The 26139-nt window shown below is 37.8% G+C and overlaps 2 protein-coding genes across 4 annotated transcripts; both read right to left on the reverse strand.

The window, feature by feature from the left end:
• Positions 1 to 625: 625 nt before the first annotated feature.
• On the reverse strand, positions 626 to 20404 carry SLC40A1 (solute carrier family 40 member 1). Of its 2 annotated transcripts, XM_017946712.2 has the most exons (9): positions 19951 to 20328; positions 19370 to 19437; positions 17772 to 17906; positions 14636 to 14795; positions 12291 to 12406; positions 11154 to 11280; positions 5376 to 5621; positions 3592 to 4239; positions 626 to 2224 (listed from the first exon to the last, which is right to left on the reverse strand). In XM_017946712.2, exons 4-9 carry the CDS (start codon positions 14784 to 14786, stop codon positions 1911 to 1913), a joined length of 1602 nt encoding a protein of 533 aa, XP_017802201.1. In that variant the 5' UTR covers positions 14787 to 14795; positions 17772 to 17906; positions 19370 to 19437; positions 19951 to 20328; the 3' UTR covers positions 626 to 1910. The 2 variants fall into 2 exon arrangements, with proteins under 2 accessions (XP_017802201.1, XP_009180849.2); XM_009182585.3 differs by lacking the exon at positions 17772 to 17906 and having other exon boundaries at positions 19951 to 20404.
• Positions 20169 to 22419, reverse strand: LOC116269178 (formin-like protein 18). Of its 2 annotated transcripts, none has more exons than XM_031651405.1 (2): positions 21237 to 22419; positions 20169 to 21099 (listed from the first exon to the last, which is right to left on the reverse strand). In XM_031651405.1, the coding sequence occupies exon 2, from the start codon at positions 20713 to 20715 to the stop codon at positions 20389 to 20391; it is 327 nt and encodes a 108-aa protein (XP_031507265.1). In that variant the 5' UTR covers positions 20716 to 21099; positions 21237 to 22419; the 3' UTR covers positions 20169 to 20388. The 2 variants fall into 2 exon arrangements, with proteins under 2 accessions (XP_031507265.1, XP_031507263.1); XM_031651403.1 differs by having other exon boundaries at positions 21237 to 22402.
• Positions 22420 to 26139: the final 3720 nt, after the last annotated feature.

The raw sequence follows: 26139 nt of genomic DNA on the forward strand, positions 1-26139 counted from the left end.
ATCTAGTTTGCACAATCATCATGAACAGATCTGTAGCTGCAGGGTGATGCCAAATGCTCTCAAGTTCTCAATTTTAGGAGAAAGGAAAGGAGACTCTGATCAACTATGTCTGAGTCCAATCTGCATCCTTAGGACTGATCGCAGTTTAGATCAAGTCCCCAATAAATGTTTCCTTTATGTAGAATGTGGCTCTACTCTGTAGAGCCAGCAGACATCTGTCCTCAGCTCCCCGTCATTACTCAGGTCCAACCTCTAGTAAAAATGCTAGCTTGTCTTGTAGTCCACAAAGTGATTCCACATGGCTTCTCTTATTTTATTCAACCAGGGAAGTTGAAAGGTAGGTAGGGTTGTTTTATCCTATCATCTCCCATTTACAGAAAGGAAAACAGAAGTGAGAACTTAAAAGTGCTTAGTGTGGCATATTCAAAGTCAAAGAGAGAGTGCTGGGCCTCATGTTTACTACACTTTTATCCAGGCCACCATAAACTAGAAATATGAACTGGGAGATAACACTAAAAATCATGACACTGTAGCCCTTTATAGAGAAAAACAAGTTATCCAAAACAGATGTTCTGTAACAAAAGCCTTGTTAAATAATTGGGGAACAGAATTCAGGAAAAAGAAATTAAGATTTTAAAAATATTTTTATATAGAAATTTTTTACAAAGATTTTACAACATAGCAAATCATTATGTCATACTGTAGAAAGATTAAGCAAAGGATTAAACTCCAAGGATAAAGAAAGTGCTCATAGCAACGTATTGCAGTCTCCATGAAAGTGCATATAAACGGTTAAGGCAAAGTACCATCTTGGTACAGACATGTTGCAAACTGACTTTTAATACAATTTTTAAAAATATATACAAACTTTTTTTCTTCTGTTCTTCTCAAAGCCATTTGAAAGGGATACTTTTATGAACATTCTTGCTGTAGAACAATGCAGAAATAACTTCTGGGTATAAAACAGTAAAAATAAAAATATTCTACCTGAGTGTGTTAAAAGTAAATCAAGTGATTTGTAAGACAAAACCTTTACAATTGTGGGTTTTCTACATGTAACTTGCGAGGCTGAAGGCTTACACCCTCATGTTCTACAACACAGATCACTAATGATGGTAACATGAGTTAAATTGGGATTCTTGCCCTTCTATGTGGCTTTTGGCTTCTAGGTTCTATGACCAAACTATTAACATATTTGAAGTCTGTATGCACTCATTGTGTGATAAATCTACTTTACAGCTTTGCTTCTACCTGCAGCTTACATGATAACCATGCTGTGAAGTGCTACATATGCTTAATACAATATGTTGCCCCATCTGATAATAAAAATACAAAGGTGCTCTTTAAGCTAAACCATAAACCTTATTAGAGAATTCTAGTTAAGTGTTTTGTTTTTCCACATACATGTAAATACCTTCAGATCAATAGGATCAATAAGGAAAATATTAGTTATCAAAATTTAGTCTTCATACTTGAAGAATTTGTTTTTAAAATATAACTAAATAAGATGCAAAAAATAAATTAGCTAGTCTTGAACAGGAGTGAGTTTTGCAGAAAACTGACATATCTGAATTCTAGTACAGATAAGAATCTGCCAAAGGATAACTGAATTCACTCTTTCAGGTAAGATTGTATCCACTCTTGAGAAATAGGGGAATTCAGTGTTATCATTATAGTCTCCGTATTTAAACTGAGTTTTTCTTTTCCAATTTTTTTCCATGCCTAAACATAAGGGAAGTTAACCAGTTCATTTCGGCTGACTTAGGTTTCCTAAATAGCTTTTAGTCCTCAAGGCACAGCTGTGGTAAAAACGGAGAGAAACACCTAGCCATTTGTTGGAATTCCGCAGTACAAAATAAGCACATGTGCTCTATACAATCTAGTAACAGGATAGCAACAGTTAAACTGTCTCAAACAACAGATGTATTTGCTTGATTTTCCTTCCTAACTTCTTTTGCATCAGGACCACAAGCAAAGAGCTTATTTCCCAGAGTATTGTGGGCAAATCGGAAATACATAATGTGGCCCATTGCCACAAAGGAGACTGAAATCAATACGAGCAAGCCAAAAGCTTCAGGATTTGGAGCCAGGATGACCATGATAAAATGCAGAAGATCAAGAAGATAGTTCATGGAGTTCTGTACACCATTTATAATGCCTCTTTCAGATTCAATTACATTTTCTTGCAGCAACTGTGTCACAGTTAAATCAAAGGACCAAAGACCTATAATAAAATGTTTTTTTAAAGATTAGATTTTAGTTTACAGGCATACATTTCAAATTACAGATAAAAATCAGTTGACATATGCAAAATATACATTTCAGCCTGACTGTCTTTAAGCCACCTTAAATATACCATAGCCTTGCCTTAGATAATTATTTTTCATAAATAAATATTGGGTTATTAGTGGCCTCAATAAATGATTTTTACAGTCAACAGACAAAAGGAAGTCTAATCAACAAACTTCTTAGTTCTGTTTTTCTGTGATACAAAAACAAAACTTTGAAGTCAGAGACACACTAAATCCCATTATAGTATAAATACTAGTATTTTTAAAGTTTCAAATGACCTAATAAATGGTTATGGTTAAAGTGTAAGGAAACTTTAAACCATTGTTACATTACTGCTAGAGTTCTAAAGCCCAAACAATAAAGCTGTCTTGCCTGGAAATTAATATCTCCAATAAATTAATGAACTGCTTTGAATCACAAGATAAAAACAGTTTCATTTCAAGAGTGAATTCAGAGATAACTCATCAGTACTCTATTAATGATTACTTAAATGTTGCTCTGTAAGAAGTCTTTATGTTTCCTTCCAGGGCTATAAAATCCATTTGTGTGGCAAAGTATATAATAAATACATATTGGCTAGAGAAGACCTTTGAAGGATTTTTTTTCTTACTTTCACATCTTCTTTTAAACACTAAAAACATTATGTTTTTAGTGTTGTCCCATGGGAATATTCTCTAAACTACAGTTTTTTTTGTTAGGGTTATTGCAGTATCAATACTCTACTAGATGGCAGTATAATTAATATAGCTAATATCTTTTATAAATTAAGTTACATTTAAAAAGTAATCCCTTGAGCTCAGTAATTCAAGACCACCTTCAGCAACATGGCAAAATCCCATCTCTACAAAATACAAAAATTAGCCAGGCAAGGTGGCGCATGGCTGTAGTCCCAGCTACTTGGGGGACTGAGGCAGGAGGATTGCTTGATCCCAGGAGGTCGAGCCTGCAGTGAGCTGTGACTGCACCACTGCACTCCAGCCTGGGTAACAGAGCAAGACCCTGTCTCAAAAAAAAAAAAAAAGGAATATTTAAGAGACTCATTTAGAAAAAATGTTCAAGCCTGAACCATGTTTTAAGTATATGTACATAATAAGGTAAACAAATACAGGTTTTCAAACTATAAAATAAAATATAAAACAAAATACATATATAAATATGTAAAATAAAAATTTCATAATAGTGGATTTTGCTTAAATTAACATTTAGGGAACATTTCAGATCATTTTATTAATGGATTCTCTGAACCTACATTACAAAAAGACACTTTAGTTCATTAATATATAAAAAGAGATTTCTTACCGATTCTAGCAGCAATGACACCTGCAAACAGCAGACTGACGGAGATTATGGGCACAGATTCAGGACTTGTCTCTGGGACAATATTAGCAGAATTAGACCCATTAGACATGTATATTTCAGTTGTAATAATGGTTTCAGGTATCTTCGTAGGTGTAATTGACTCTCCTTGAATGAACCTTGATCGGATATCTTCAAAAGGAGAAACGGACAAGTCCAGGGGGCTTCCAGGCATGAATACAGAGATCACACACAAGATCAAACAGGAAAGCTGTGCCAATCCTGAGATCAGACCTGTCCGAACCAAACCACATTTTCGACGTAGCCAAGTAAAAGCTACAGTTCCCATTATTCCAGTTATAGCTGATGCTCCCATCAAAATACTGAGGATGGAACCACTCAGTCCCTGAGTGTAGGCGTACCCTGTGGTGATGCAGTCAAAGCCCAGGACAGTCATATAAAGGAAAGCAAGACCCATGCCAGCCAGAAACACAGGCTGGTTGTAGTAGGAGACCCATCCATCTCGGAAGGTACGGAAGGGCTCAGCCATCTGGGAGGCACAAGTAGGTTCTTGCTCATGTTCAAGCTCATGGATGTTAGAGTCTTTCACACCCATTAGATGAGTTCCCTCCAGGGGTTTTGGCTCAGTATCTGTTAATAAAAGGTATCATTATTTTGTTGGGGAGGACATGTAGAAATAAAAGCCAATTATTAATAGTATTTTTTTCCTTCTATTCCCCTCCCCAATGGGTACCCTTGGTTATACATTATAATATGTATTTTCTTTTACTAATAATCTAAGAGTTCCAGCCAAGGAATAATCATCAAGTGTCATTTTTATTAAATAAACAAAATACTATTGATCTAGCCCTCTTTTTTTTCCTCTCTCTCTCTTGCTCTTAGGAATTATACTCCCACCAAAGTAAACAGCAGGAAAACTCACCAGATAAAATATAAAAATTGTCTAAGAAAACACAGCATATTGGCTGGGCGCGGTGGCTCACGCCTGTAATCCCAGCACTTTGGGAGGCCGAGGAGGGAGGATCACAAGGTCAGGAGATCGAGACCATCCTGGCTAACACGGTGAAACTCCATCTCTACTAAAAATACAAAAAAAGTGGCCAGGCATGGTAGTGGGTGCCTGTGGTCTCAGCTACTTGGGAGGCTGAGGCAGGAGAATGGCATGAACCCAGGAGGCAGAGCTTGTAGTGAGCCGAGATGGCACCATTGCACTGCAGCCTGGGCAACAGAGCAAGACTCCATCTCAAGAAGAAGAAAAAAAAAAAAAAAAAAAGAGCATATTATTTTCTGGGTCCCTGCAGAGTTGGGTAAAATATTCCATTTACCCAGAAGCCCAACTGCCTCTTCTCCAGTGAAATACCCATCTTTGTGTCCTCACTCCCTTCCACTATCCTACAAATGACCACATAACTCCCTCCTCACAGACTCCAAGGGATTCTTTCATTCTCTTTTTTTCCCCACTTTTGTTTCCCAGGCCTGACTTAGCTTTGCCCAGCCATCTCTCAAGTAATTGAACCTCTATGACTACTGCTAACATCAAGGAAGAGGGCTAGGCGACCCATTCCAACTCCACCAGATTCAACCCAGATTTTTTCCCTAGATCCTCAAAAGCCTGCTCTTGCCTCATCTACCAAAGTGATATATTTAACCTCATCCGGCCCCCACTGATAATAAAACCTGATACAAATTCAAAATAGTTTTGATCTTCACCAACATTTAAGGTCTGAACATGAGAACAAAAGGAGTGATCATGGTGTTCAGTTTACCTTTGTGTAAATTCAGCTGTTTCAATTCAGTTTCCTCTTCTTTAAAAGCAGCTTTCACAGCTAGAGCTGGGGTTTTCTGGTAAACCTTCCAGAGCAGAAAGTACTCCACACACATGGATACCAAGTTCCATCCAGAAATAAAGCCACAGCCGATGACTGGGGAGCCAAATGTCATAATCTGGCCAACAGCCATGGGGGCCAAGATGTTGGTTAACTGGTCAATCCTTCGTATGGTGGCATTCATGTCTAGAGAAGCAGGTGAAAGAGGCAGGTAAGTGTACAAACCCATCAAAGACTGCCCATTTACACAATACAAACCTGTAAACCAAGAGTACAGATTACTAAAATGTGGTTTTCTAAAAGCACATTTGTAAGAAAGCCATTTTGTTAGAAAAATATTTGTTGTTTGGGTCAAGTCCCACTAAATTTGCTTCAAAAATTATAATTTGCTTGGAATTGCAAAATCAGTCTAACAGCTTTTTAAAATGAATACAGCAGTAACTCTACATTCATTTTTTTCAACAAATATATGTTAAATGCCTATTATAAGCTAGGCATTATTCTCAACAATTCTTAACACTGTAAGGAAGACAAGTAACATCCTTCCCTATCTTCACGGAGTTTATATTCTCACAGGAAAGAAAATACAATAAATCAACAAGTGTGTGTGTGTGTGTGTGTATGTGTGTGTGTGTATTCAGAGAAGGACTCACTGAAAAAAAGAGCATCACAGCAAAGAGAAGCACTGAGAAGAAACACTAGCTTGGTCACATGAGAGATTCTGGAGACCTCAAAAAAAGGAGAACGATAAGGGCAATGCCTGAATAAAGCTGATTTAAGAGACTGGTGCCAACCCCAGGGGACACCATTTGTATTTTCAGTGAGTCATACCCTGGAGCACAATGTGAATGCTTTCCGTGGCCTTATGGAAAGCAAGGTACTTCCCAAAAAATGGAAGTGGAAATAGACAAGTCTTTTGGATATGTTTTCACAAAAAGAAGAACAAAGAACTAGAGTACCAGAGAAGGAAGTATGCTAAAGATAGGGATTTTTAAGAGGAGCAAACTTAGAGCAGGATTATGTGCTGCCTGGAATGATACAGTAGTTAAGGGATGTAATCTGAATCTACCACATAACTGAAGGAGTTGTTCTTAGACAGGAACACAATTCATCAATAGTAACAAGAGTAGAGGCCACATATATAGCTTCAGGTACAGGTAGGAAGAGAGATATGATGGTGGAATCACACAGAAGCTCTCTTCTCATTTCTTCCATTTTCTCAGCAAAATACAAAGCCAGGTCATTGATGAAAGTGAGGATGGGGGAGAAGGACTTGAACATGCGATGAGAGAGGAGAAACAACTGTGAATGGTCCTCTAGGAAAGTGGAGAAGGAAAGAATCAGAGAAAAAAAAAAGTGTGATTATCTGGAAGCATGAAAGGACAAACTCTGTGGCCCTGAACCTCAAGTGAGAATACTGAGCAAGTTCGTGCATTTTTTTTCCAGCCATGCTCTACTGTGGAAAGTTGGATTTAACCATAGTCTTACAAAACAAAAGTGACAAAACGAGAGGGGGCCAACTGAGCTAAGGATATATGCCAGGAGATGATCATATAATCATGACTGGCCTTGAAATTTAAGCTGGGTAAGAAAGAGACAAGAGAGAGGTGATGGACAGTGAAAAGGCAGTGGAATGAATGGTTTGTAGGTGCCAACCATATTGAGGGATTGTTGAGGCTGTGGTAGTGAAGAAGTTGCTGGAACGATAGAAGGTGATTTTTCAAGATATGGATGCCTAAGACTGAGATTATTGGAGGAGAGAATTTAGGGGTGATAATAGTCTAGAATTTGACTATGGGAATGTATTCCTGAGTCAGGGTGGAGGACAAAATAAATAAAGAGGAAGTTAAAAAAATGTCCAACACAAAGAAATGATATATGTTTGAGATGATAGAGATGTATCTCCATCTCATCTTATCACAACATCCCTATGTACTCCATAATAAGCACAATTATGTATCAGTATAAAAAATTAATTAAAATAAAATAAAACCAAAAGTTTTAGAACAAAAAGAAAGTGATCTACTTTCTCATTCCCTGTCTCACAGAACAGAGTGAAAATTAGTGAGACAAGTCTTAAGCAATCATTTGGGTCACCTTAAGGGAAAAGCAATACGTGACAAAGAAGTACATTAACAGAAGATTGTCTTTATTCCTTCTGTAATTCTTCCTGGTCCTCAATTGCTTTCCAATTAGCCCTATGAGTACATATTGCATATATGATAACAGGAGAACTTTGACATATTTCACCTTTCACTTGAGAGGCAAAGGCAGCCTTCATTGATCTTACACTGGACTGCCATTGCAGAGGCTTCACTACCATCTGCCTCCCACTAACTAATAAGTTTCCAACTCATAAGCCAACAGAGAAGTGTGGAATTTATCCAAATAACTCAATAATTGGAATCCAAAAAGCAAGTAACTAAAGAACACATATATTTGAATCTTAAAGTCCCAGAACGACAACAATAAATTATTTTAGTTAAAATTATTTCTTACTCTTTCACTACTTCAGTTTTCAAGAGCTCGTGGAGCTTCCCAATGTCACCAATTTCCATCTTTTATATTATACTTAGGAAGTTAATAATATGTAGGTGTCAGTAGAAATGTTGTATTAGAAAACAGCTTTTAATTTTTCTGATTCAGAATGGATAAAATATTTTTTTTTAAAAAAAAGACTTAATCATCTTACTGGTAGCAGGCTAGAAAAGAATCAGTCTTATGAATATGCAAATATATGTTCTTTACCAATTTATGTTTAGTCTTACATAAGCACATAAATATGTGTTCATTTGATTCCAATTTAACTGTTCTCAGCTACAGCTGTGGCACAGAACATGACATTAAATAACTACTTATATTATAATGGGTATATTACATCTCATAGAAGAAAAAAAATTTTTTAATTTGCTAGCAGGTTTGTCTACTTCATATATGAAATAGATTTTTAATCAATACCACACAAACACAAAATTTATCTGCCATACATACTTGATCAAGCTAACTGTCAGATTATTTTTTAGAATGATGGGCAAGAAAAATCTCAGAAGATGCTAATAAAGAGTGAGCCTCAAAAGAAATGGAGGAGGAAAAAAAGCAATAGATGGAATTAAAAAGTCTGGGAAAAGGAAGTAAGATTCAAACGTGGCACAAGAGAAAGTTATCGTAAAATATTGTACTAAATCAAGCACCTAGAAAATACCTAATTAGTTAACAGATTAGTTAGCAGTATTTATTTGAAAAAATAACACCTTTTCTGGAACTTTCTAAACTGGATAATGACTGCTGTATTTTGGACTGATGCCACTGAAATTCTAAAACTTTTTAACCTTGGCAGGGAAAAATTCCTCCTGTTCTTTTACCCTCAGTGATACAGCTTCTAGTTTTAAAACAATCTCTAAAATTAAGAAACACTGTGATGAGGAAATGGGAGCAATCAGCTCACAACTTTTACTTTTCATGCGCATACCCCTCCCCTTTCACCCTCTACACATAACACACACAGGTGAAGCCTGCCCGGCCTAGGCCCCTACCTGGGTCTCTTTGCCACAACCTCAAAAATCAGCCTGCATAAACATAAACCATTCTTGCCTAGAGTAGGTGCGTCTGTGTACAGAGACACAACCTCACAGGAACCCAAGGCAGCAGGGGGAGTCCCTTCTAGATGTACTTTCCCCCTTCTTTGTCCCATTTTTTTTTATCCTCCTCCTTTTTCTCTGTTCTCCTTTAACTCTGCAATAGCAGAAATGGCACAAAAAATCCATAATTAGATACTTGCTGAACTTCAGAACTAAAGAAGTTTCTGTTTCCTGTTTTGAAACATGCAGAAAGTTTTCCTTCACTAGTCCACCAGCCCACACTGCTGGCTGGATGTGAAAGAGCACCACTTACTAAAAGCTAATGTAGAGTGGACAAGAGTTCAACAAATATCTCACTTCCTTTCCTAAACTTGGAAAACATCAGAAAGTTAGAAAAAGACTGAATAGCCTAGATTCTTCCACCCTGCAATAATTCCTAATATAAAGAGAGACAGCTGAGAAACGACCAGTCATATTTTTGTTGTTATTCTGGGACATCACTTCATAGAAAAATCCCACAGAGTTATGTGGGATGTTTGTATTTATATTTATGTGTGTGTATACAAACACACACATACACACACAAGGACAAATTACAAGTTATTAGGACAAGTTAAAAATTCTGGTTAACTTTTTCATATTTCAGACTTTACAGAGTCAAATGAGTTAGTTAAGATCAGTTAAGTGAAAGAAAATTATTTTATTTTATTTTCATTTTATCTATAGCTGCTGCATAAATTATAGAATAATCATTGTAAAAGTCAACTACATTCCAACAAATATGTATGTGATCTATTGTCAAAATATATCCTTTTGTACCCTTTGAATTTTAAAACATGGATATATTTTACATGCTTTAAATAGTGTGTTAAAAAGAGAAAGTAAACAAAAAAGGACAAGTTCGTCTAGTTCAATGTGACAAAAAAGACATGAAATTATTCCTCATTATAAATGATCACAGGAAGAAAGTAAATGAGAATCATGATTTTAGCTCCAGAGAGAATTTCCTGTGATACAGATTCACACATGCTAAATTCATCTTACATACACACCATCCTTTATATCAATCACTGTGGGATTTCTGACTTAATAAGAATACTGCAGCCACAAAGTGATGATTCAGGCAAATTCTTCTTCTTCTAGACCTTCCACAGACTTTGTTCTCCTTCACTCACCCCTCCTTTCTAACTTTTTTTTTAACCAAATGGTCCAAACAAAGCTAATCCCAGCACATAATCTTGCCTTCTGCATCCTGGGGTAAGTCATTTAAGTCATCAAGAATGGTTTACTTGTCTGTCAGGAGAGTTGGGTAATGTGTGTGTTATACGCATTATCTCAGTGATCAGCAGAGTTGACTCAGCTGATCTGACAGGTAGGGAGGTGTACCCTTCCTCCTTTCCCCTGTGTAATTATCAATCCAAATTCTGTCTGTGTGTCATGTGAGGGGACGGCAGGCAATAATGAGTGAGGGAGGTTATTCTGAGCCTAAGTAATATTGACAGAATAGGACATGTTGTTTGTAAGCATTCTTCAGATGTTCTTTGACCACTTATTTATATTTCCAATGGACAACTAAGATGGTAAGCTTCTTAAAAACTATATTGTGTTCTCTATTTCTTTGGTATTTGTAACAGCAATTATATTACATTGTACATAATGTAATAAAAGTTATAGATTATAACTTTAAGGTAGAAGATTAACTTCCAGAGTCTCTCCTACAATTAAGTTGTTTCCATTTTATTTAGAGAAAAATAACATCCATATGATTGATAAGCATCAATAATAACATTCACAGGTATGACCAGTAAAATCTCATGTCAGATTTGCACTGTTCTAAGTATTAACATTTAGAAAGTTGACTGAATTTTTTTTTTAAAAAAAAAGGAAAGAAAAAGTTATTCCATTTGCCAAGTTTGCGTAGGATAAAAGAGAAGTTAGCTATCCTGTAAGTTAACTTCATAACAGTGAGATACATCAGCACTAAAACTGACAATAAGGTAAGAAAAAAAAGTATGCTTTCAATTTATCATTCTTAAAAAATACCCAGAACAAAAATAAAAGGCTTACAGCCTCATTTATCATCACCGATTTAAAGTGAATCCTAACATGCCCATTTAATTGAAAGAGAAAACCAAATTACTTGCTAGTTTGCTTCTGTCTTCTCCTGCAACAACAACAATCCAATCCCTTTGGATTGTGATTGCAGTAGCTGTACTGGCCAAATTTGCAATATTTGCAATAGTGATGATCAGGATATAGCAGGAAGTCTAAAGAATGACAAGAAAACATTGAGTTATAATGTCAGTTTACCACACTGTACATATGTCACTAAACAAGGTAGTTTAAAATGGCCTTTGGTGAAATAATAAAAAATGTATTTTGATTTCATTTATAAGAAATCATTTTACGTTATATATATGAAACAATGAATGAATACCAGTAGTCAAGGGGCATAATGTCCTAATCATATCATCTAGATCATCTGTAGTACACATAATATAAAAATTGTAATAGGTGAATACAGCTATAAAATGTAAACACAATGGTGGTTTTGAACACTTCTCCCACAAATATTGCCTTTGAAAAGAATGTTGAAGGGGAATTGAAAACACCTGTATTTAAGTCATAGTTCTGACACCTTCTAGTTGCATGACAATGGGCAATCAACTACGTCACTTTGCCTTAATTTTTTCAACAAAACAAAGGCTATAGGCTCAAAGATTTCTAAAGTCCTACCTGGTTTTGCAACTCTATAATATCAATCCAAATATACACAAGAAGATTCAATATGACATCAAATGCATGGTTTATACCACACCCCATCCCTCTCCTCTTTTCCACCAAGCTTTTATGAAATCACAACATGAAAAGTTATCTGGTTGACATTCCCAAACAGAAGTAACAATTATTATTGGAGAAACACAATTATGACTGACTAATATACAAATGGATAACATTTCTTAAATAGCACGAACAAAGTATAGGTCACTAAAAAGTTGAAAACAAACAACTGAATTCTACAGTAAACTCTTAGAAATGCCAATAAAAACCAATAGGACAAAATTTAAATTCAAACAATACTTAATGAGTGCCTGTTGTGGGCAAAACAACAACAAAACAAACTACAGGGGATATTACAGTAGACACAGAAATCAATATTAAAAGGTTACATTCGCAAAAAAAAAAAAAAAAAAAAAAAAAGCTTCAAAATATTTTCACCCTTTACCACTACCAAATATTCAATTTTCTGCCATCAAAAATCTCATTGAGAACTTACAAGAACCCATCCATGGTACATGGTCAGAAGCTCATGTTTATGTAAGAAAACCATCATCAGGATGATTCCACACAGGATGACTGAAACATTCTGTACCACCAGCGAGGTCTGGGCCACTGTGCAGAGGAAGAGACAAAGTGTACATTACATCAAAATGTCTCAGTGGGACTGTTCTTATTCACACATAATTGTTCTACTATAATACATTAATACACAGACATAATTATTACCAGATAAAAAGAAAATCTTTCTGAAGTCAGTCCTGCCTCAACTACTTCCAATACGACCCTGAGGATCACACCAGGCCAGTAAATATGCAACCAAAATGATGAAGTACCACAAGTTTCTCTGTTCATTGAAGTCTATCATAATGACTACATTTTCATTTGGCTTATCTTCTTAAACGTTTAACATAAACAGAGCTGTAGTATGACATAGATATGATCCACATTTCAGCTCTTTGTTGCTTAAGGTAAAACAATAACATGTACGAGGTTAAAGAGGAAGTTATGAAGTCCACAACCTCCTACATGGCAGGCTGAATCTGATAATATGGTATGGATAAATAGAAAAGACACACACAAATTTGCCAAGAATAAATCAGCAGTGTATTTCTTTGCATACTAATGCTATTTGCCATTGCTACGAAATTATAAGCTACCCCTTCCATCACAGATGGCAATTCTCTTAACGTGAAGCACCCATATAGACAAAGCGCTGAAGTAAGGACAGATAAAGACAACTGGTAGCCTTTTCTCTGCCACTCAATAGGTAGATGATCTAGGACAGGATACTCCCTAATGTCTCTTATGCCTGCTTCTAGAAGGTGAGGATGGTAATACCTGTCTTCCTTACTTTACAGGGTCATAATGATGCTCAAATAAAACACTTATGAAAGCAGTTTGGAAAATATGAAGTTCTATATGTAAGGGATAATTACAGCTCTTGTCTTCAAGGATAATATAGTTCATCTTTGCTTGGAAGGTCATATCAAAGACCCAAGAAAAAATAAACTGCTTTCTGAAAGCAGTCTGATATAAAATCTCAACATATAACTCTTTCATTCACTCATGCATTCATTCACTGGATAAGGATCAGATGTCAACCAAATAAGGTTCTTAGCTTTTGGGACCCTACAGACCAGAAGAAGAAAAGATATGTGAACAGATCATTATATTTGTGTAAGTGCAGAGGTGTTAACAAAGCCTCAGGGGAACACAGAGGAAGAAATGGTAAACTCAGCCCAGAGGTATCAGGAAACATTTTTCATAAAGAGTAATATATGAGTTGATTATATAGGATTAAGTGGGAAATTGTTATCCTACCACACTTTTCTTCATCCAATTCAATATTCTTTCCTAATCTATGATTGCAGTGCTCAATAATCATTAGATTAAAGGTTTCTATGTATAATATTCCTGTGTTCCTATGTATAATGATACAAAGAAGTAATTTTTTTTCTAGATTACAGAACTTTTTTCTATATGTGTTCTGGTCTACTCATTCTAAAAACAGAAATATGTTCACCCTTGACCATTTTCCTACTAGTATCAAGTCCTAGAATTTGATAAGCCTGTTGCTCTGTGTCCAGAAGCAGTCATCTTGCACTGAAAGAATGAAACCTCAATCTTTTGCCAACACCTAAGTCAGGCATGGTCAGGTCTTGGCATTATCAACTGAGCAATTCAAGAAAATTTACCCTGAATGATTATCCATATTTCCCTTATATACTGGAAAATTTAATTGCTCAATTACTTTCTTTCCTATATAAAATGACATGATTTCAGGACTAATGCTTACAACAAATATCAATATATTATTCTTTCTTCTTTTTCCCTACAAAATTTATAATTCAGCTCTTTGTGATCTAAGCTCAACTATTCTCCCTTGAAGCTATTCTTAGTTTTCAATTCCCTTATACACACTCTTACATGAAACATAGTAACCAAAGAACAGATGTTAAAGCTGTCTCAGGAACATCACACTAAAGGGACTCCAGTGCAAGTCATAGTTAGGCAGCCTGAGTTAAGCAAACTTTTAATGTTTAATGTGGTTCTCAGAAAAGTGCTACAAGGTTAATCATTAACATATGAAATTTATGAACAGCCAAAGATAAAAAATCTATTAGGTCAATGTCCAGGCATCCCAACTTTGTGTGGGAGCCATGGGACCCTCCATCCAGAGGTGGTGCCATCTAAGCCCTCGTCCCTCAGGTGTGGCGTGCAGACATTCCCTGGGTTGGCCACAGCTGTTTCTCTCTTAGTTTGCTGTTTCCTTTGTTACAGAGGTAGCTCAGGCATTGCTCCCATGAATATAAGGGCTTTTAATTATATAACAACACTCACCTTTAAGTCTAGCATTCTTGTCCACCCAGTCACCGATGATGGCTCCCAGGACCAGAACAGACCCTGCCACCACCAGCCCGTAGACTGCTGTCAAAAGGAGGCTGTTTCCATAGAGCTCTACCAGAAACACAGACACCGCAAAGTGCCACATCCGATCTCCCTTAAATGAAAAGAGAAAATGTTTTGATGGAATATTTTTCGTTCCTAGTCTATTGTACTCAGGAAGTTGCTTCCTTATCAAAAGGGCACTTCCTGGCTACATTATGAGACTTTCAAAGTCAGTAATTACTCTTAGATTGAATACTGATCAGATGTTGAAACTGTTCATCCCAGCACAATGGAAAATATTCTTGCCCAATTATTAAGTAAACTTGAAAAGGCAAGGTATTAATGAACGGTACATTCTCTTTGTCATTCTAGAAACAAAACGCAGTTTCCAGGCAGAAGATGGCTTTTTGATACAAAAACGTGTTCTCCTGTGTGGCAGGTTTCTCCTGAGGCCTGGAATTTGCCTATCTTGATTGCAGAGGCATAAAGTAGTTTGCTATTGAACCAGAAATCAATCACGGTATAGTTCACAAACATTAGTATACCTTGAACATCAAGAAAAAGCCAGTTTCCCAATTTGTAAAATGATAGGAATGGACTATATGATCTCCAAGGTTTCTTTTACATCTAATATCCTAAAACCTATGATATTTCATAAAGTCATAATTTGAAAGTCATAAAACAGCAGAGCAATTGGAAAGAGGAGAGTAACAATGGCAAATTCTGGCACTGCATAAACAGTGATGTCAGAAATAAACTTAAATGCATAAATAAGTAGTTAACATTTTAATACAGATGAGTTTTGAAAGGGGGAAAAAGGTACTTATTTCTTCACACAAACTCCGGAGAATACAGGGAATTTTGGAGGTCATTACCGTGAAATGTGATTTAACAGAAACTTTTAAGTGAATTAGGCAAATTAATGTCTTAAAAAACCTACAGTGGACCTTATTATCAGATTTTAGACTCCATCCCTGACTTCCGAAATTAACATTAAGGAGGACAACCATATTCCATCATAACTTATCTCTGGGAATCACCATAGGAAACCAAATTCCAGGCCTCATAGATTTGACCCTATGGAAACAGTTATACTCCTAGTTCTTCCCAAAGTCTGTTAACATCCTCATGAAAAAATCCATGTATTAGAAGCAAATACTATCCTGGTATGTCAAATTATTTTAAAATTTTAATGAAGCCAGGATAATAACTTTATACATTCGAAACTTAAATTGATACATGTTAGCAATCATTTACAAAAATCTTTGTGTAGACCAGTAGTTCTCAACTAGAGATGACTTTGCTTCTCCTACCCACACCCCACCTCCCCGGGGGATCATTTGGCAATGTCTGGAGTAATTTTGAGTTGTCACAACAGCAGGGGGGTGGAGCTGTTACTTAATCTTTAACCTGAAAAGCAAATTTAGATTTGATTAGAATAAAATGGGATGGGGAGAGGGGAGGTAATTTATTCTAATCTCCATTCCTCTGAATAGCTCCCAAGGAAAAGACAAAAACACATAAATGTCCCAAATGATAGGTTGCCTCTGTCAGTGAATTTTCTCTTTCTTAACATACAGGTTAAGAAACACTTTTCTAATACTGTTGCTTCTTTCTTTTTATCTTACTCTTATTGTATTTTTTAATTGTCTTAGAGTCCTCTAAAGCAGGCCATCAAGACAAATACTATTAAAATTTTGAATCTTGCTTATTCTTGTATGCCATACCACTTCTTTGATGGAAAGAAATAAATTGCTCACATTACCCCAATTTCCAACGGGTTTAGGCTTTAAGAAACAACAGATTCTATGTTCACAAAAAGCCCAAGATTTGCGCAAAATCTGTGTAAATATTGAACAAGTGCCCATCCTTCCTTATTTCTATTTCTTGCCTTCCCACCTATCCTCACCAAACTTGGATGACCTGTTTATGTGTCCATGTACCCCCACTGGACTGAGAGCTGAAAGCAAACCTAATAACTGTCCATGAATGATCATGGTCCTTAATCTACTTAATGAATACTTACTAAGTGGCTACTATGTACCCGACACTTGCAGGCACTAGAGCTTCAGCAGTGCACAAAAATCACAGTCCATGTTTTCATGCAGCTCACATTCCAGTAAACAGAGACCAAAAGCAAATCTAGCACAGGGCACGTGCTGCTATGAGGAAATATAAAGTAGGATGGAGCTGGTGGTGACAAAGGCCTCCATGAACAAAGAAGTGAGGGCTGTTGGAAGCAAGGGCTGGAGAAATGCAGATATACTGGGGTTTAAATGGAGAGTCTATAAGATCATGATATCAGATATAAGCAACTGGCCCCTCTTTTTCACTGTCTTACATTGTCATCTTTTTGTTATTAGATATCTTTTCTAAAGTCCATACTAAATCGTATTATAAGCTCCTTGACAATAACGTATTATAAGCTCCTTGACAATAACAATAGTATCCATTTTTTTTTTTTTTTTTTTATTTAGACAGGGTCTTGTTCTGTTGTCCAGGCTGGAGTGTAGTGGTGTGATCACAACTCACTGCAGCTTCAAACTCCTGGGTTCAAGCAATTCTTCTACCTCAGCCTCTCAGTAGCTGGGACTATAGGTGTGCCTCATGACACCTGGCTAATTTTTAAATTTTTTTGCAGAGATAGAGTCTCTCTATGTTGGCCAGGCTGGTCTCAGACTCCTGGGCTCAAGCAGTCCTCCTGCCTCAGCCTCCCAAAGTGCTAAGATTACAGGCGTGAGCCACTGCACCTAGCCAGGATCCACTTCTTACACTGCTTTGTATTTTGACAGCATAGAGTAAAACGCATTGATCCATTGGCAGATAGAAATGAAGTCAGAAATAAAAGGCATTCAATCCCATACAAAACTAACCTGAGGCAACCTTCTACTCTAATGCCCCTATGTTCAGTGTATAAGAAATCATGATTTGGCAGGGTGGGATGGGAAATGCATATATATACATACATACATATATATATATATATAAAATACATACACACACACAGAATACAGAAACATAAATGTTTTGTTGCAATAAAATCAGGCAGAGTGCCACACAAGAGAAAAAACATAAAAAGTATAATTACCTAGTGTTAGACACATTCCTCTTTTGCACTCCTTTGCAGTGGAAAGGAGTAAAAATCCACTAAACCTTATATGATTGTAGTTGCTGCCGTTTGTTTAATCCAACTTTCTCATGAGAACTTCCTTTGCTCGACTTACTGTAAAGTTGGGATAAGCATGTGTCACCTTTCTTGTGGGACTTTTAATGAACATGACAAAATATCCTCCTGGAACAACGACAGTGCCACTGGTTTTCTGGCAAATCTGACCTCCTAACCTATTAACCAAAGGTCACATAAACCATAATCAGTATTTGGAAGAGAGGCATCTTCTTCCTCTAAGAGCTAGGCCAGACTACAGGCTGAGAATTTCAGATACTATTTCCATCACCTGTTATTAATACTTAATATTTACTGAATTAAACTGGGGGAACAAACTATTGCTTTTGATTTATTAAGGGTTGTTTCACTAGGTTTCTACTTAGCATCATCAGCTGTTGGAATTAAAACAAACTCACACCAATTCCACTTTGTTTACATGTATTTGCAGAGTCATCCCTGCGTAAGCCTCTGGTAAGATAGGAGCTTGCTTTTGTAAAATGTCATCTATAAACTGCTATTTCTTACAGAGCCAATAATGTAGATTAACAATTTCTCAAAGGCATTGGGTATAGATTTCGTCTTCCAGTGGTTTCCATCCATGTCTTAAGGATGATCCAATAAAAGTTTCCAATTTAAAAGGAAAATAACATTCAAATAATTTACTCTCAAAATCTTTCCATTCTTTTTAGTTAAATACATATGAGCCATGGACAGAATATAGCCAGATGTATTGCTTTTAAACAATAATTGTTTAATGTTAAAGATTTTAATCATCATTAAACATATATCTAGCACCCTTCTAGTTTATTATTTTGGGGAGAGAGTTTTAGGAGCCCAGATCTACAGAAACACTAGGTCTTTTCCAAGATGACCTAGAAAGTCAGAGGGAAAACTGTAAATCCATTGCTGATATTCATTGGATGATTAATTTTAAGATAGCCTCCAATGCCCCAAACTTTATCTAACTATAGATAACATTTTTAAAGATCAGAATTTTTGTCATTCAGATATTTGTTCTGGGGTCATTTATGTTTCAATTAATCTTAGACTGTTATTATTAGCCTAAGTCAGTCACTCTACCATTCTATTATATTCTCATGGTGCTGCACGCTGGAACTAAATTTTAACAAAAAAAAAATATTTTAAAATGTGAAGAAGAGAAGGTATACGAAACATCCATCCATCTTTTGTAGCAGATATGTCTATTTACTAAGGCTACTAATGCAACATACAATTTAAAATTTAAAAACAAGGCAAATATTCCATTCCTTGTTAATCTTGTCTGGATAGTTGTCTGTCTACATAAACTACGATGATCTGATAATTAAGTTGTATTAACTAACACTGATGGAGAAAGATCTTCGACGTAAATAACGTTTTCCATTAAAGCATGTGTACTTGGATGATTTATTTCTTTAACTGCTTGACAAAACTGGAAGTTGGCTTAATACAACTGGCTGGAACGAAAGGAAATAAAAAAATTGCGCAACTATGTTGTAAGACTATGCATTCTCACTTACCCAAGTAGACAGAGAATGACCAAGGTAGAGAAGGAATTTTGCAGAGGTCAGGTAGTCGGCCAAGGATCCTGCAAAGACACAGGTGGGGAGAGAAAAAGCGATTGTAGTCACTTAATGAGCTGAGGGCAGAATGCTTATCCATTTGATCTTATTAGAACATGATTATTAAAAACTATTTTGCGGGACAAACCACGTACATTTTATCAAGTTACCTATGAACCGATGTATTTCGTTCACTTAATACCATTCACTAAATTCAGCATGACCTAGTCAATAACTGCCCAACTTCGCATTTCACATACAGTGAAGAAACTCTTGTTTCAACATTCTTTTTTGTCTTTTTTTTTTACACAAGGCAATCCAAACTGCCCAGTCTACTCCATCCGTGCCTGTGTGCAAACCCCTTTTCCCACACCCTGAAGTTCCTTTCTTCCTTAACGTCCACCAAATATAAGTCAAAGGATCTTTGACAAAGCTATGGTTCACAGCAGAGCCACATTCCTCCAGAACCTGTGTAGAGTTGCTTGTCTCCAAAGGCCAACCTGGATTTCCACCATATGCATTCGGTCAACGCCACTCACCACAGCATCCTCTCTGGCGGTTGTGATCTCCTGCCCTGGTCATGACACTGGGCGACCCCGCTGGCTCTTCTGCGGCGGCTGCTGCTCTCGCTGAGGTGCTTGTTAACCGGAGTGCAAGGAACTGGAGATAGCACCTCTAAAAACACAACAGCCTTGGGCAAAGGGACTACAACGACGACTTTGGCAAAGAACAAAAGAAAAGGGGCCCGGGGATTTTCTTTTTTCCTTCTTTCCAAACTTAGCTAACACTGTAGCTGAAGTTGGAAAGGCAAAGCCTTATGGAAGCGGGTTGGGAGGCTCAGCAGGTCGTCCGAGCCTAGCGGACGCCCAGAGCCAGCTCTCCGCCGCCGCCGCCGCCGCTGTGGGCCGGGCCCAGCTCTTATACCGAGTAGAGGGCGGAGCTCCCTGAGACCGCCGACTGGGGCCGCCCCGTCCCCTTCAGGGCCGCCCGGGCGTCCCCGCGGCGCGAGGCGAGCTTCCGTCAACCTTGCGCGCTGGGCCGTCCCCACGCCCTTCCCCGGAGGAATCGCCCACCCCGGGCTCAAGCGCCCAACCGGCCGCAGACACCCTGCGTGGATTGCGGAGACCTTCGCCTCGACCCGTTCCACTCCCTGGGTTTTCCCGCCCTCCAGGAAGCCGCGAGGGCAACCTCGGGGGTTGGCCGTGGGTCTGGGAAGGGGAGGAAGGCGCGTGGAGCCGGCGGGGCGGCGTGGGGAGATTCTGCGCGAAACCAAGCGTCAGGTGCTGGAAGAAAGCGCTGCGCATCGGCTACCCGGCCGTTCAGGGAAAGGGCGGCTGCCGAACAGTCGCAGTGCAAAGCTCCAGCCCGAGCTTGGTGGGTGGGGATTCCTTTTTTAATGAAAGTAATTTTTAATACAGGTATCTAAATAAATATAATTCATGCCACAGAGGCCGCTTTCCTGGCCTTCCCATTCCGGCCCGCGTGCCGGCAGAGAATGCCTTTCCTTCCCCGGACTGCATAGCAGGGCTTCCCTCAAAGAACCAGAATCAAAGGGCAGGAAGGGGGCGCAAAGATCAGAGTCATCCCTCTTCAGAGGGGTGGCTTGCAAACGGAGACTTGCAAAGGTGAAGTCCCGCGGCGAGTTGCAGACCTACCTGTATCGCCAAACTGGGGCTTCCAAATCCGTCCTGGAAACAGAATGAGGACGCTGCAGCCCCAGCAAGCCCTTCACCATCATTCCTTCTCCCTCTGTACCCTCTCACCCCGCCCCAACGCGCGCGTCCCTTCCCCACCTAACCTCCAGATGCCCCAGTGACAGGCTTACCAGGAATACCGGTTGTCCCAGTTGTGTCCCTGGATCTGTCCCTGTCCAGATAAAGCCATTCGGTGGCCTCCTGGAGGGTGAGGTGAATGACTCTAACACCAGATTCTAGCCGTGGTTGACTTCGTTTTTCTCCTGCTGTGCCAAACCAACCCCTGGGGCATACCAGCCCCTTTTGCCAGTAGTTTACCTTACCCTTCTCAATCTCACCAAAACCCTGGGAGTGGACCCTACATACTGAAACTCCAACCAGAAGCCACACCTTGAGCACAGGCCAGACTGACAGCCAGTAGTAAAGGGAGCCACGCATAAGTATGTGCCCTGTATCTGCACTCTCAATCAGGAGCCCCAAAGGTCTACGGGTGGGTGCAGCTGGATTCGGTTGGGATGTGGTCTGGTGAGTAGAGATAGGGGTTACAGTTTAACTTCTGCTCTTCACTGCTTTTTTCCTTTTCAAGCCCTCTTTTTTTCCTTTCTTTCACACGACGTTCAAGTTCTTTCTCCCAGTTTAGAGAGGTTTTGGTTTGCTGACCGTGGAGAATAGGGTCATTTATACATGCATCCTTGAGAATAAGCCCAAGTATATTCAGATGACTGAACTAAAGTGAAGGAGTGAACTGGTAAATAAACCCCTCCACTTTATGGCGATCCCTTATTAGAGATGAATTTTTTGACAGGTCCTCAAGAAAGGCACAAAGGATAATGATAGTTTGCACAAGTTGTCAGAGCATGTCTCAGCAACAAGGACCTCCAAGTGATTTACATTAATTATTACATGTTATAAGAAGGCGTGTCATGCTGTCCCCAACTTCCAGATGGCTTTTTAAAAGTTCGGTTGATTTAAAAAAAAAATTACTTCCCGTAGACACTGTTTGAGAAGTATTTGTGGAAAGAATGGCTAAGTCAGCATATACCTCAAAATGTGATATGGAGTCTCTGTTCTCCGTTGTCACCAAGGAGTTCCCAGAAGCCAAAACTGAGAGAATGTTATAAAGAACAGATGGGATACTGCAGTGAAGCAAGTAGAAAAGATACTTTGGAAAGAAAACAAGCAAGGTTCCTGACATTAAAACCAGTGAATGAGCTGTGAAAGGGGAATCTTAAATCCTAATTAATGGGAATAGTTGAGATATGTTAGTTGGGGCTTATGAAATGGAAAGGAATTGAAAATGAAAATAGAATAAAAATCCTCAAACTATTCAGAAAGTGCAAAATGACAGAGCTCTTTTGGCTTTGACATGCTAGATTACAAAGCACTGCTTTAATCACAAGACCCTTCAGGCTCTTCCTCCTTCTGAGAAAACATTTGACCAGTTGAAAAGATTTCTTCCAAAAGTTATATATATGTTTTTGAGAACACAGAATATACAACTTTCCCATCAATTTAATCTAACTAAGAAAGTCATGCAAGTTTTAAGTGAGTTTACAAAAAATAATAGATACCCTAAAGACCATTTGCCAATTCATTTTCAACATTTTTTAAAGTTTGTAACTAGATTAACCAACTTTTTAAAAATCCCAGCCAGAATAAAATGTTTATAGCTATTTAAAATTCATTTAAAGTGTTTATGGTTGGGAAATACAAACGGTTTTAACATTTGATTTTTAAGTTGCCTTTTCACTTACCGGTCAGGCATCCTCAGTTTCCTCTGCCATATCAGATGTGCTCACCAGGACAAAGGCAGAATAAAGAATGGTCAGTATTCCACTGCTCCAAAGAAAAAAAGTAATAGGATTATCACCAACTATTACAGGAAGGGCTCCGATCCAGAACAGTGCTTCTGTTGGATGTGAACCTTTTTACATTAACTTAGGAGCTATAAAGCCACATTTCCATTCAAAAATATTTCTCAGTATAACAGGCAAATTTCAAGAACTGTTTTATATTTCTGTAATATGAATGAATGGCTCTTGAGAAGTTTAAGTTCAACATCCACTTTAAATTACAGACATCCTATTGAAAGATAAATATCCTCCCAGGTCTTCATTTTGTTTGAACATTTCAAATAGATTTGACCTTGCAAAATTTCTTATGACTGTTGGCTCTCATTGGGGGTGCTCTCTTGCTTCCTCTCTCTCTCTCTCTGTCTCTCTCATACACACACACACACACACACACACACACACACACACACACAAAAATATACACAGTAGTCTACAGTTTCTAGTTGGAAAAATTACATACAGAATTCAGTAGATTCCAAAAGAAATATGCTCCTAAGGCAAATCCATAGAGACAGAAAGCATAGTGGTTGTTTTCAGAGGCTGGGAGGAGGGAAGAATAGGTAGTGACTGCTTTATGGGCATGTAGTTTCCCTTTGGGGTGATGAAAATGGTCTGAATCTAGATAGTGGCAATGGTTTTGCCACACTGTTAAATAATAAAAGTCACCAAAATGGCTCAAATGGTGAATTTTATGTTATGTGAATTTTACCTTGATTAAATATGTGTATATATATTCTTAAAAGAAAAGTTTGCCATTTTTCAATAATGGTATTGATTGAGATAAATGTAGGCCAAATGTAGTCTCAGGACATCTTAATCAAATAGAAAGAGACTGTGGAAAGAAGAAAAGAGAAATCTTGTCCATTACACTGACTGGAAACTAAAACATGGAATTAAGTTAACTGTTTAGTTTTCTCCATATACAGCCAGAAGATACATAAAATTATATTTAATAAATATTTCAGTCTCTTAACTTTTACCATGGATCGTTACTTTTGCTGTCTAATCTAACTCTCTCATATGACAATGTCAAATCTGTTCTGTATTCTGTCTGAATTCAATAGCGCGCAAGACAGATGCTTGGTATCACCACAACAGTATCCTCTGCACATTCTCCAGATGCTGCTTAGCCTTGCCTTCCTCAGGTTGTATAAACAGGGATGGATTTCCCAAGTGTTCAGCCATTTTAGCTGGTCTTCTTGATGCCCTTTTCAACTGCAGTTTGATTGCAAGCCCCTCACAGAAGAGAGCACAGAACACCTCATTCATCTAAGCAGAGTTCCTGTTACACATTCTCAAATCCTCAATCTTCCCTTTCAGATACTTTACACTGTTTCTAAGCAGCACCTTGAAGCTGATCCCTACTAAGCTGACCATAAACTTGTATTCATGAAGTTTGCATTTTGCGCTGCTGTCAAAAAGTTCAGAGTTCCTTAATATTTCGTTTATGACATAGTTCATGTTTCCAGTGCAAGAGTCCCTGTTTCCAGCTCCCTCCCCACCCCAGCCTCTTAGTGGTATTATCTTTGTGTCTGTTCTTCTATTTTGTTTTTTTTTTTTCCAGTAAATACTACTTCCATACTGCTGATTTTTCCCTTATCAAGTCTCACAAAATACCCAATTATTACAGCATGTCAATTATGAGTGCAACATAGTAAAAGATAATGATGTCTCTCAGTCATAAAATCCCTAGACAATATCCTTAGTCTTGGGTCCTTAATTTGTGCTCACACAATAGTGTAATGAGGAAAATCCTAGAACTATAAAGACTTTTATCAAGTGACCTGGACAAAGCCCTCTTCTCTGATGCAATTAGGAAATACTGGCTACAGTAATTATATCAGCATTTAAGAAAAGTTAAAAATACAGTATGAAGGCCCCTCCCAAGGATGTCTGTCAGAAACATTTCATTGCAGTGTTATCTACATTGAATCAACATATATAACAATAGACACCATATATTTGGAGCACTATACAAGTGGAAGGTATGACACAAGGTGTTTATCAGATATTATTTTATTTTCACAACACCCTATGAAATAATACTGATATTATCCCCAGAGTACATATAAGGAACTGAGACAGAGAGGTTAAATAACTCACTAGAGGTCACTCAGCTAGAGAGGAGCAGAGCTGGGATTCAAGCCTAGACTTGTCTGATTGCAAGGTCTTTGTTCTTTTTGCTTTGTTATTCTGTTCCTTACCTGTCTAATAAGCTTAGAACAACACAGGTGATGCCAATAAGCATAAATATGGCTTTTTCTCCCTATCGGCTCCCTTAAAGATGACAGGTACTCAGGTACCAAAAAAATGTTAGAAGTAACTTAGCACTGATGGTGTAGGCCGGCATAAAACCAGGGTGGTAGCGGTGGGAGGTACCACTACCCCCTTGGTTGTGTGGGAATCACTTAATACCAGGGGCTGTCGGAGAGTGTCAGTGTGAAGCCTGCTGCCCAAATCCAGGTGATAGCTAGCTCCACTTCCAGAGCACTGTATGTCCATAAGATGAATAAACAACCTATTTAATGTTGCCCAAAACTCAGTTTTATACTTTGAGATATGACAAGGGGAGATTAAGTAAAAATGAAATATTTTGGAGGTTTTCCATGTTTATTTTCAGACTGCTTACTACTGAATTTTGTAATCAGTATTAAAAGATGTGGGAGTTGGGACTTTATAAAAATATTTTGTTATCTCAAAAATAGTCAAAAGGAATTTCTTGGCACTGTAGAGGGAAATAAGTGATAAAATTTTAAAGGGGACATGATAAGTATAGATTTTACAATATGAAGGAGGTTATTTTAAAGCTATTTATAAAGCAGCATTAGATACAGATTTATTATCCAGTATAGAAGATGAATTTTTCTATGGTACCAGAAGAAATGTATTTTTGAGAATCATTTTTTATATTTAGAAAATGTTCTACCAAAAAGAAGAATATTTGCACAGGTCTTTTCAGTTTTCAGTGTGCTTTCATGTTTTCCCACTTAATCCTCTAGTGATTGTACAAGGTCTTTGATCAAGGACATTGTACATCATATCAACCCCAAAGGTCCATTGCCTGTATGTGTGTGTCCCTCTAGAGGCAGGGAAAGTTTTTAGTGATAGGGGTTGGTGATTCGGTGTACTATGGGTTTGGAAAAGAAACTGATTTAAGGAGAACTTAAGGGGCTGAACGCAA

Source organism: Papio anubis, chromosome 10 (assembly GCF_008728515.1).
Source record: "Papio anubis isolate 15944 chromosome 10, Panubis1.0, whole genome shotgun sequence".
Lineage (NCBI taxonomy): Eukaryota > Metazoa > Chordata > Mammalia > Primates > Cercopithecidae > Papio > Papio anubis.